At 43.6% G+C, this 13315-nt stretch overlaps 1 protein-coding gene across 1 annotated transcript in view; it reads left to right on the top strand.

Annotated features, from left to right (window-relative positions):
• LOC134350248 (urokinase plasminogen activator surface receptor-like) overlaps positions 1-13315 on the top strand; it is a 43771-nt gene that overhangs the window by 13408 nt on the left and 17048 nt on the right. The window contains exon 3 of the mRNA XM_063055263.1: positions 1421-1552. Within this exon, the coding sequence (XP_062911333.1) occupies positions 1421-1552 (132 nt within the window). The remainder of the gene's footprint in view (positions 1-1420; positions 1553-13315) is intronic.

Below are 13315 nucleotides of genomic sequence, written 5' to 3'. Positions count from 1 at the left end.
TATTTGATTTTGAGAAGAGATGGGGCTCATTTGCTCTTTATTATCACTTGAGCTAAATGACAGATTCTCTCCACGATCTAATTGTAAATTTTTTGGTATATTTTTCTTTCTTGCAGGCGGTTTGATGTTTATTTTTAGAAATTTTTTGTATGACGCATGGCTCCGGGGTTGTACACCTAATAGGTTCTTTTCCCACTTTTTCTGCTTAGTAGGGTTTTTTTTATTATCACAAAATTTTTCAATCTTTAAGGTAATTTTTTTTTCCTGAAACATTGTAGGTGTTGTTACTTTGATGTACTTGTTGTATATTTTGAATAATAGAATAATAAAAAGATTTGAAAAAAAGAGAATTGTATTCATTTGCTAACCAGTTGGGATAGATGTTATTCTTTCTTGTGTGTCTGTAAGCTATTGTTTTCACGTGCTTTGGTCAGAAGGCGCGATGGGGACAGAGAGAGGAGACGCGATGCTGTGACCTTGGGTGGCAGGACCGACCCTGAGTGGGAGTCCAAGGCCCAGGGTCTTCGGCAAGAAGAGGAGACAAAGGCAGACTCGTGTGGAGTATCTGGTCGACCACCGTGGTTGGTCCCAGGCGGTGGGTCGAGGGGGTCGGAGAGGATCGAATGGTGGAAAGAAGACTCCATTAATTGAGCTCCAACTGTTGTGCACGAAGTGGTTGAACTTTGATAAGTTTGGCGCATTTTATTTTCCTTTTATCTGTTATCTCTATTAATCACATCGTTCCAGTAAGAGCTATAAAGTGTAATCATTTAATCGCATATGGTGTATTGTCTGTTATTTGGCGGGGTGGGGGTACATCACACAGCATCCACACAAACTTGATTACCCAGTTTGGTGGGGCCAAAGGCTGCTCCCCCTAGGCGAAAGTGAGTTGAGTGAGCCTGAGGCTTACCGGGGGTTGGGGGGGCAGCTACAATATAATTTATCTTTTGAATATTGTGTCTGTTGCTTTGAGTTTGTGATGTTGTTAACAAGTAAAATTTTCACTGCACCTGTACCGTGTACTTGTCCGTATGAAAATAAACTTGTCTTTGACTTTAAAAATGAGAAAATCTGCAGATGCTGGAAATCCAAGCAACACAAACAAAATGCTGAGGAACTCAGTAGGCCAGACAGCATCCATGGAAAAGAGTAAACAGCGGATGTTTCGATCCGAGGCCGTCTTGGCCCGAAGCATTGTTTGTTTACTCTTTGCCATGGATGCTTCCTGGCCTGATGAGTTCTTCCAGCATTTTGTGTGTGTTGCCTGTCTTTGACTTTAATTGAGACAGAAAGGTAGATAACAGTGGACAGGGGATTGGGTGTAATGTTATATATTTCAGAAAGCCTTCACAATAATAATGTGTAGTATATAGAATGACTCTAGATAGTAAAAAGAAAAAATATTCTCTGTTTACAGGTGCAACAGTTCCTGTACAGTATTACAGAGGATGTTCAACTTGCTCCCAACCTACTTCCTACAAGAATGGAACACACGTGGTGGTGGAAGATTGCTGCAGCGACATGTTGTGTAATGGTCAAAATCCAAGAGGTAAGATATTACAGTAGCTGTAGCAGGAATGAGGAGATGGGAAAAGCTGCAAATGCAGAAAATGTAAAGGGGACCCATTAGGTATTTCCATCATGCTTTGTTCTGTATCTCACACACATCTCTAAAGTCTCAACAGAATGCTATTGTAAACCAACACTATTACAGTCACAGAGATAACTCACAGCTTTTATCCTGAAAAAAATCAGTACACATATTGCAGGGAAGAGGCAGCTGATGAAATTAATTCAATTTCTCTGTGAGTTGTAGCTGGTTGGTGAGAATATTATTGTTTGATTATTAAGAAAATGCAGACAGAAAATAGAACATACAAAATAGGACATTACACCACAGTACAGGCCCTTCAACCCATAATGCTGTGCCAACCTCTTAACCTACTCTAAGATCACTCTAACCCTTCCCTCCTACATTGCCCATCATTTTTCCTATTATTCATGTGCTGATCTAAGAGTTTCTTCAATACCCCTAAAGTGTCTGCTTCTACCATCTCCCCTAGCAGGGTGTTCCATGCAGCCACCACTTGTGGTGTGAAGAACTAACCTCTGACCCTAGCCCTAACACCTTATACTTATGTCCAGTCATCTTAAAGTTATGCCCCCTTGTAGTAACCATTTCCACCATGGGAAAAAGGTTCTGGATATTCACTTGATCTATACCTTCTATCATCTTGGAGACTCTATCATCTTCCTTCACAAAGAGAAAAGCCCTAGCTTGCTCAGCCAAGCTTCATAAGACATGCTCTCTAATTCCTGATAAATCTTCTTGCGACCCTCTCCAAAGTTTCCACATCCTTCCTATAATGAGGTGAACAGAACTGAAAACCATATTCCAAGTATAGTTTAACCAGGGTTTTATAGAGCTGCAACATCACCTTGCAGCTCTTGAACTCAATTCCCTGATTAATGAACCCAACACACCATGCGCCTTCTTAACAATCCTGTCAACTTGCATGACAACTTTGAGGGATCTATGGATGTAAACCCACTGATTCTCACAGTTACTTGGACTATACCTCTTCCCACCCTGTCACTTGTAAAGACACCATTCCCTTCTCTCAATTCCTCTGTCTTCACTCAGTATGCTCCCAGGATGAGGCTCTTCATTCCAGAACAAATGAAATATCGTACTTCTTCAAAGAAAGGGGCTTTCCTTCCTCCACCATCAATGCTGTCCTCAAAGGTTCAAAGGTCAAATTTAATGTCAGAGAAATGTATAAAATATACATCCTGAAATGCTTTTTCTTCACGAACATCCACGAAAACAGAGAAGTGTCCCAAAGAATGAACAACATTTAAACATGAGAACCACAAAGTCCCCTCCAGCTCCCCCTTCCTGTGACAGCAAGCAATGATTCCCCCACTCCCCCCACCAGCAAAAATAAACACTCATCGGTACCTTCATTGAGCCCAAGCGTGTGCTAAGCAAAGACACAGACCAAAGTTACCCCAAAGGCTTCGCATTTCATCTGAAATTCGACAACCCACAAGTTCTCTCTTTCCCTGGCAAAGGAGAGCATGGTGTCACTCATTTTCACAGCGAGCGGGAGACATAACAACAACCCGCTGGTTTATGATGTTAAAAGTCCATATCTTCGCTCTTTTCACCAGCATCTCTTCCATTTCACACATGTCTACCCTCACTCCATCCACCCACCACCCCACTATGGGGATAGTGTTCCTTTTGTCCTCACCTACCACCTCACCAACACGTAATTCTTTGTAACTTCCACCATCTCTGACAGGTTCCCACCACTAAGCGCATCTTTACATGCCACCTCCCTCCCTTTCTTGCTTTCCGCAGGGATCATTCCATACACCACTCTTTTGTACATTTGTCCCTCCACGTTGATGTCCCTCCTGATCCTTATCCTTGCAAGTGGAGCAAGTGCCAGCCCTGCCCCTACACCTCCCTCAGTATCATTCAGAGCCCCAAACAGTCCTTCCAGGTGAGGCGATATTTAACTGTGTGTCCGTTGGGGTCATCTGCTGTATCCGCTGACATAGATTGGGAGACTGCTTTGTCAAGCACCTACACTCCATCCACCAGGAAAAGCAGGGTCTCCCGGTGGCCACCCACTTCAATTCTACTTCCCATTCCTATTCCGACATGCCAGTCCATGGCCTCCTCAAATGATGCGATGGGGCCTCACTCAGGTGGGAGGAGCAATACATTATATTTCGTCTGAGTAGCCTCCAACCTGATGGCATGAATATCGATTTCTCAAACTTTGGGGAATTGCTAACTCACCTCTCCTTTACCATTCCCCATTCCCATTTCCCTCTCTCACCTGAGGTCCTTACCTGCCTTTCACCTGCTGTTGGAGCTCCTCCCTTTCCCTTTCTTCTGTGGTCTTCTACCCTGTCCTATCAGAGTTCCCCTTCTCCAACCCTTTTTTTTCACCAATCGACCTCCTAGCTCTTTACTTCACTCCCTCCCTGTTTCACTTGTCACCTATACCTTTTGCTTCTTCCTCTCCACTTTCTCTGGCTTCAAATCTCTTTTTTCCAAATCCTGATGAAGGGTCTCAGCCCAAAACATCGACTGCTTACTCCTTTCCATAGAAGCTACCTGGCCTGCTGAGTTCCTCCAGCTTTTTGTGTGTATGACTTAGATTTCGAGCACATGCAGATTTTCTCTTGTTTGTTGTCTTTCCGTGACCACAACTGTTCTTAGCAATTTTTTCTACATTGCCATTGCTGCCTTCTAGGCGGTGACATTACAAGATGGGTGACTCAAGCCATTTACGCTACTGTTCAGAAATTGTCTGCTTGGCATCAGTGGTCACATGAACAAGACTTGTGATATACACCAGCTGCCCATATGTCTTGCTCCCATAGCTTCATATGATGCTGCCTACATATACATATATATATGTGTATATATATATGTGTGTGTGTGTGTGTGTGTGTGTGTATAAATTAAATGTAGTGTAAAAAAGGCAATAGTGAGATGATGTATATAGGTTCATTTTCTACTCAGAAATCTGATGGTGGAGGAGAAGAAGCTGTTGTTAAGATGTTAAGTGTGTTTTCAAGCTCCTCCTTTATGAGAAGCAATGAGAAGGGTGAATTTCCTGAGTGATTGGGGATCTTAGTGATAAATGCTGCCTTTTTGAGGCATATTGCCTTTTGAAGGTGTTCTCAATATCGAAAAGGCTAGTGCCCATGAAGGAGGAGGCTAAATTTACAGTTCTCTGCAGCTTTTTCCAATCCTGTGCAGCGGTAACGCAATTAGTTAAAATGCTTTCTGCGGTACATCTGTGGAGATTTGCAGAAGTCTTCAATTTGATTGAGGCACGGCTCTGCAAACACGTGGATATCAGAAAGTTAGACCAGTGAGAAGGATTTAAAAGGAGAAGAGTTTTTTCTTCAGCGGTTTGATTAAGGCATGACTGTGCAAGCACGTGGATGTCAGCAAATCAGACCGGTGGGAAGGATTCAAAACGCAGACAGCCTCATAGGGCGGGCATTGGAGGAGCAGGTGACGATGTAGAAGGAGTCATAGTAGATCACAAGACAAGACAAGGGAGCAGAAGTAGGCCATTCGGCCCATCGAGTCTGCTCCGCAGCTCCCCCATGAGCTAAACTATTCACCCATCTAGTTCCAATTTCCAGCTTTTTCCCCATATCCCATGATATCCTGACTAATTAGATACCTGTCAATCTCCTCTTTAAACACCCTCAATGATTGGGCCTCCACAGCCATATGTGGAAACAAATTCCACAAATCCACGATCCTCTGGCTAAAAAAATTTCTCCTCATCTCTGTTTTAAGTGGGTACCCTCTAATTCTAAGACTATGGCCTCTTGTCCTGGACTCACCCACCAAGGGAAACAACCTTTCCACATCTACTCTGTCCAACCCTTTCAACATTCGAAACGTTTCTATGAGATCCCCTCTCATTCTTCTATACTCTAATGAATACAATCCAAGAGCCGACAGACACTCCTCATATGTTAGCCCCTGCATTCCAGGAATCATCCTCGTAAGTCTTCTCTGAACTCTCTCCAACATCAGTATATCCTTTCTAAGATAGGGGGCCCAAAACTGCACACAGTATTCCAAATGAGGTCTCACTAATGCCCCACAGAGCCTCATCAACACCTCCTTACTCTTATACACTATTCCTCTTGAAATGAATGCCAACATAGCATTTGCTTTCCTTACCACCAATCCAACTTGGTGGTTAACCTTTAGGGTATCCTGCACGAGGACCCCCAAGTCCCTTTGCACTTCCGATTTTTGAATTTTCTCCCCATCTAAATAATAATCTGCCTGATTATTTCTTCTTCCGAAATGTACAACCGTACATTTGTCAATGTTGTATCTCATCTGCCATTTCTTTGCCCACTCTCCTAAACTGACTAAGTCTCTCTGCAACCTTTCCGTTTCTTCAACATTTCCTGCTCCTCCACCTATCTTAGTGTCATCCGCAAATTTGGCCACAAAACCATTTAATCCATAATCCAAATCATCGATATACATCGTAAAAAGAAGCGGCCCCAACACTGACCCCTGCGGAACACCACTAGTAACCGGCAACCAATCAGAATAGGATCCCTTTATTCCCACCCTTTGCTTTCTGCCTATCAGCCAATGCTCCACCCATTTCAATATCTTTCCTATAATTCCATGGGCTCTCATCTTATTAAGCAGCCTCATATGCGGCACCTTATCGAAGGCCTTTTGAAAATCCAAATACACAACATCCACAGCCTCTCCCTTGTCAATCTATTTTGAGATTACCTCAAAAAATTCCAATAAATTGGTAAGGCAGGATCTTCCCTTCATGAAACTATGCTGGCTTCAGCCTATCTTGTCATGCATCTCGAGGTATTTCATAACCTCGTCCTTGAGGATTGACTCCAATATCTTTCCAACCACCGATGTCAGACTAATAGGTCTGTAATTTTCTTTTTGCTGCCTCCTTCCTTTCTTAAATAGTGGAACTACATTTGCGACCTTCCAATCCTCTGGAACCATGCCAGACTCTATTGATTCCTGGAAGATCATTTCCAATGCTTCCACAATCTCCAAAGCCCCCTCCTTCAGAACCCTTGGGTGCACCTCATCCGGGCCAGGAGACTTATCTATTCTTAGTCCACTTAGCTTCCCAAGCACTTTCTCTCTAGTTATCTTGACTGTACCTAATTCTATTCCCTGATACTTCTGGCTATCAGGTATATTGCTCATGTCTTCCACTGTGAAGACTGATGCAAAATACTCATTCAGTTCCTCCTCTTTGTTATCCATTATAATTACTCCAGCATCATTTTCAATCGGTCCCGTATCTACCCTTGTCACTCTTACTCTTCATATATTTTAAAAAACTCTTAGTATCCTTTTTTATGTTAATCGCCAACTTCCTTTCATAATTCATCTTTTCTTTCCTAATGACTTTCTTAGTTTCTTTCTGTAAGTTTTTAAAGGTCTTCCAGTCCTCATTTTTCCCACTAATTTTTGCTTCCTTGTACGCCGTTTCTTTTGCTTTTATTTTTGCCTTAACCTCTGTTAGCCACATTTGTGCCATTTTTCCATTCATGATTTTCTTTTTTCTTGGAATATATTTTTCCTGCATTTTCCTTATTTCTTGTAGGAATTTCATCCAATTCTGCTCTGCTGTCCCTCCATTTAGTTTACTTTTCCAATTGACTTGGGCCAGTTCCTCTCTCATACCACTGTAATTTCCCCCATTCCACTGAAATATCGATACACCTGATACCAGCTTCTCCTCTTCAAATTTGAAACTGAACTCAATCATATTATGATCACTACTTCCAAGAGGTTCCTTTACCTCCAGCTCCCTAATCGCCTCAGCTTTGTTACACAGCACCCAATCCAAAACAGCTGGTCCCCTGGTGGGCTTCTGGACAAGTTGCTCCAAAAAGCCATCCTGTAGGCATTCTACAAGCTCCCTCTCCTGAGATCCATTACCTTCCCGACTTTCCCAATCCACTTTCATATTAAAATCCCCCATAATTATCTTGACATTGTCCTTCTGACACACTTTTTCTATTTCCAGCTGCAACTTGTAGTCCACATCCCGACTGCTGTTTGGAGGCCTGTATATAACTGCTATTAGTGTCTTTTTACCCTTGCCATTTCTTAATTCTACCCATAAAGGATTCTACCTCTTCTGATCCTATCTCCCTTCTTTCTATTGATTTGATATCGTTACTTACTATCAGGGCCACGCCGCCCCTTTTACCTACCTTCCTATCTTTCCTATACACTGTGTATCCTGGGATATTCAGCTCCCAATCACATCCATCATTTAGCCATGACTCGGTGATGGCCACAATGTCATACCTTTTAACCTGCAGCTGTGCAGCAAGGTCACCCACTTTATTTCTAATGCTGCATGCATTTAAGTACAGTACATTTAGATCGGTACCTGTTGCCACTTGTGCTATAATTCTATTTTGCAGCAAATTATCCTGTATATTCACCGGCCTGTCCTTCTTACCATCTTTGCTGCACAGTATTTTTGACTTATTTCTATTTTTCTCTTCCTCGATCCCAACACCTTGGTTTCCTTCCCCTTGCCAACTTAGTTTAAACCCTCCCTAACAGCTATATTAAAGTAGGAGGGCTTTGACTCAATGGGGCTTCGGCAATAACGTGTCGAGGCGAGGTAAGTTACCTGTGAAGAATAGGAACAGGAAATATGCCTGTAAGGCCAGTGTCCTGCACTGGGTGTCAGATGTGGGATGTCTGGGAGACTCCCAGCCCCCGGACAGCCACACCTGTGCCAGGTGCAGTTCCTTAGGGACTGGGTTAGGGACCTGGAGATGCAGCTCGGTGACCTTTGTCTGGTCAGGGAAAGTGAGGAGGTGATGGAGAGGAGCTATAAGCAAGTAGTCACACCGGGTCCTCGGGAGATAGATAAGTGGGTAAGAGTCAGGAGAGGGAAGAGCAAGAGTCAGATACTAGACAGTACCCCTGTGGCTGCCCCCCTTAACAATAAGTACTCCTGTTTGAGTACTGTTGGGGGGGGGACGACCTACTTGGGGAAAACAAGGCACAGAAGGGTAAGGAAAGGAAAAGGATGGCAGCCGTGAATGGGGACTCTATAGTTAGGGGGACGGACAGGTGATTCTGTGGACACAGGAAAGACACACAGATGGTAGTTTGCCTCCCAGGTACCAGCATCCATGCTGCTTCTGATTGCGTCCACAATATAAGGTGAACAGCCAGAGGTCATGGTACATATTGGTACCAACGACATAGGTAAGAAAAGGCGGGAGGTCCTGAAAACAGACTACAGGGAGTTAGGAAAGAAGCTGAGAAGCAGGACCTTAAAGGTAGTAATCTCGGGATTACTGCCTGTGCCACATGACAGTAAGTATAGGAATAGATTGAGATGGAAGATAAATGTGTGGCTGAGGGTTTGGAGCAGGGGGCAGGGATTCAGATTTCTGGATCATTGGGACCTCTTCTGGGGCAGCTGTGACCTGTACAAAAAGGACGTGTTGCATTTGAATCGGAAGGGGATTGGCTAATTCCCTTGGCTGAGGCTACTGGGGAGAGTTTAAACAAGAATTGCTGGGGGGTGGGAATCGAACTGAAGAGATGGAGGAAGGGGCGGTTAGCTCACAAATAGAGAAAGCTCGTAGGCAGTGTGAGAGGGAGGATAGGGAGCTGATAGAGAAGGGATGCACTCAGACTGATGATTTAAGATGTGTCTATCTTAATGCAAGAAGGATCATGAACAAAGCAGATGAGCTTAGAGCATGGATCAATACTTGGATCTATGATATTGTGGCCATTACAGAGACTTGGATGGCTCAGGGGCACGAATGACTACTTAGAGTGCCAGGCTTTAGATGTTTCAGAAAGGACAGGGAAGGAGGCAAAAGAGTTGGGGGCATAGCACTGCAGATCAGAGATAGAGATAGAAAAGAAGGAAGTCATGGAGGTCTTGTCTACTCTGTGTGCGGAAGTTAGAAACAGGAAGGGTCAATAACTCTACTCCACCAACTTACTAACCACTGAGGTAAGACTCACTGGTCTATAATTTCCTGGGCTATCTCTACTCCCTTTCTTGAATAAGGGAACAACATCCGCAACCCTCCAATCCTCCGGAACCTCTCCCATCCTCATTGATGATGCGAAGATCATCACCAGAGGCTCAACAATCTCCTCCCTTGCCTCCCACAGTAGCCTGGGGTACATCTCATCCGGTCCTGGTGACTTATCTGACTTGATGCTTTCCAAAAGCTCCAGCATATCCTCTTTCTTAATATCTACATGCTCAAGCTTTTCAGTCCGCTGCAAGTCATCACTACAATCACCAAGATCCTTTTCCATAGTAAATACTGAAGTAAAGTATTCATTAAGCACCTCTGCTATTTCCTCCGGTTCCATATACACTTTCCCACTGTTACACTTGATAGGTACTATTCTTTCACATCCTATCCTTTTGCTCTTCACATTGTTGTAGAATGCCTTGGGGTTTTCCTTAATCCTGCCCACCAAGTCCTTCTCATGGCCCCTTCTGGCTCTCCTAATTTCCTTTTTAAGCTCCGTCCTGTCAGCCTTATAATCTTCTAGATCTCTAACATTACCTAGCTCTCTGAACCTTTCATAAGCTTTTCTTTCCTGTTTGACTAGATTTACTAGACCCTTTGTACACTACAGTTCCTGTACGCAACCATAACTTCCCTGCCTCATTGTAACGTACCTGTGCAGAACTCCACACAAATATCCCCTGAACATTTGCCACATTTCTTCCGTACCTTTCCCTGAGAACATCTGTTCCCAATTTAAGCTTCCAAGTTCCTGCCTGATAGCCTCACAATTCCCCTTACTCCAATTAAACGCTTTTCTAATTTGCTTGTTCCTATCTCTCTCCAATGCTATTGTAAAGGACATAGAATTATGATCACTATCTCCAAAATGCTCTCCCACTGAGAGATCTGACACCTGACCGGGTTCATTTCCCAAACCCAAATCAAGTACAGTCTCTCCTCTTGTAGGCTTATCTATAAGTTTTGCATCCTATTGATGTCCCACTGTAACCTCTGACAGCCCTCCACACAATCCACAACACCTTCAACCTTTGTGTCATCAGCAAATTTACTAACTCATCCCTCCACTTCCTCATCCAGCTCATTTATAAAAATCACGAAGAGTAGGAGTCCCAGGAAAGATCCCTGAGGCACACCACTGGTCACCAACCTCCATGCAGAATATGACTCATTTACATCCACTCTTTGCTTTCTGTGTGCAAGCCAGTTCTGGATCCACAAAGGGATAGTTAGGGAAGTTAGGGAAACATTTAATTGTGAAACACCCGATGATTCCAGGAACATCACTGAAGACGTGTCCAGAAGCATCAATAGATGTATGTACACAGCAGGAGTAAGGGAAAATATGAGGCTTTCAGGCAGGAACTTGGAAGCATAAATTGAAAAAAGAAGTTCTCAGGGAAATGTACAGAAGAAATGTGGCAAATGTTCAGGGAATATTTGCATGGTGTTCTGCACTGGTACGTTCCAATGACACAGGGAAAGGATGGTAGGATACAGGAATCGTAGTGTATGAAAGCTGTTGTAAATCGAGTCAAGAAGAAAAGAAGAGCTTCCGAAAGGTTCAAAAAACTAGGTAATGATAGAGATCTAAAAGATTATAAGGCCAGCAGGAAGGGGCTTAAGGATGAAGTTAAGAGAGCCAGAAGGGGCCATGAGAAGGACATGGCGGAAAGGATTAAGGAAAACCCCAAGGCATTCCACAAGTATGTGAAGAGCAAGATGATAATACATGATAGAATAGGACCAATCAAGTGTGACAGTGGGAAAGTGTGTATGAAACCAGAGGAGACAGCAGAGGTACTTAATGAATACTTTGCTTCAGTATTCACTACAGAAAAGGATCTTGGCTTAAGGGATGACTTACTGTGCACTGCAAAGCTTCAGCATATAGGCATTAAGAAAGAGGATGTGCTGGAGCTTTTGGAAAGCATCAAGTTGGGTAAGTCGCTGGGATCGTATGCGATGTACCCCAGGCTACTGTGAGAAGCGAGGGAGGAGATTGCTGAGCCTCTGGCAATGATCATCATCAATGGGAATGGGGGGGGGGTTCCGGAGGACTGGAGGGTTGCGGATGTTGTTCCCTTATTCAAGAAAGGGAGTGAAGATAGCCCAGGAAATTATAGACCAGTGAGTCTTACTTCAGTGGTTGGTAAGTTAGAAAACATAGAAAACCTACAGCACAATGCAGGCCCTTTGGCCTACAAGCTGTGCCAAACATGTCCTTAACTGAGAAATTGCCTAGGATTACCTATCACCCTCTATTTTTATAAGCTCCATGTACCTATGCAGGAGTCTCTTAAAAGACCCTATCATTTCCACCTCCATCACCGCCACTGACAGCCCATTCCACGCACTCATCACTCTCTGCGTAAAAAAATACTTACCCCTGACATCTCCTCTGTACCTGCTTCCAAGCACCTTAAAGCTATGCCCTCTCCTGCTAGCCACTTCAGCCCTGACGATCCACAAGATCAATGCCAGTGAGTCTTACTTCAGTGGTTGGTAAGTTGATGGAGAAGATCCTGAGAGGCACGATTTATGTTGTTATGTGCCAGCAGCAATAGACCGCAGACTCAGTTTTAATGTTAAACAACTATATTTTCAGTATCTACCCAAAATACAGACAATTTAAAAAATTACTCCCCTAAACAAAAATTAACAGTGCTACGCATTTGTAGCTCACAAACAGTGTCAGGTTTGGGAACAGTTCCTCTCAAATCTTACTCAAACGCAGACCCAGAAATGGCAATCCAGATGATTCCAGAAATCCATGGAAATAGGTGAGGGAAAGAAACTTGTAAATTCACACTAAGATGACACGAGGCAGCAATCACGGAAAATTCCAGAGGATCCACGCTGGGAAAACAAATTGTCACAGCAGATTCCAGACATTGAGTAGTGTTTCAAAATCCACCTAGGGATATTACAAGGTGACAGTCACAGAATATTCCTTAACACAAGTTGTTGCCACCTAACACACCCAAATCCATGTATGGGTTAGCAAAAAATGGTCGCCACAGGAATACTCCAGAAATCCAAGTATGGATCATGTAAAGTGACAGTCACGTATCCAGTATGCACTGGATGCCACTAATTATCACAATCCTTTGGACATGGAGAAGAATTAGTCTCACCCGCTGCTGTGACGAACTCTTCAACTTTCTCCACCCAGCTCGCTCTCCTGCTGGTAGCTTGTAGTCCACTGTTCCTTCTCTGCTGAATGTCCCAGAAACCTGTCTGCTTTTTGTTAAAATGACGTCATCCGCCCACCTCGTCCAGGCGTTTAAAATGATGCTTGCAGTAAAAAAAATGTTGACGTATTATGGCAGAATATAGTACAGTATTATTGGTAAGACTGTTGGCAGTGTGGATGATCAGAGGGATCTTGGGGTCTGAGTCCATAGGACATTCAAAGCAGCTGCGCAGGTTGACTCTGTGGTTAACAAGGCATACGGTGTATTGGCCTTCATCAACCATGGGATTGAGTTTTAAGAGCCGGTAAGTAATGTTGCAGCTATATAGGACCCTGGTCAGACCTCACTTGGAGTACTGTAGTCAGTTCTGGTCACCTCACTACAGGAAGGACGTAGAAACTGTAGAAAGGGTGCAAAGGAAATTTATAAGTATGTTGCCTGGATTGGTGAGCATGCCTTTTGAGATTAGGTTGAGTGAACCTGGCCTTTTCTCCTTAGAGTAACAAAGGATGAGAGGT

This window comes from Mobula hypostoma, chromosome 8 (genome assembly GCF_963921235.1).
Source record: "Mobula hypostoma chromosome 8, sMobHyp1.1, whole genome shotgun sequence".
Lineage (NCBI taxonomy): Eukaryota > Metazoa > Chordata > Chondrichthyes > Myliobatiformes > Myliobatidae > Mobula > Mobula hypostoma.
This window is presented reverse-complemented; position numbering and strand designations above follow the sequence as displayed.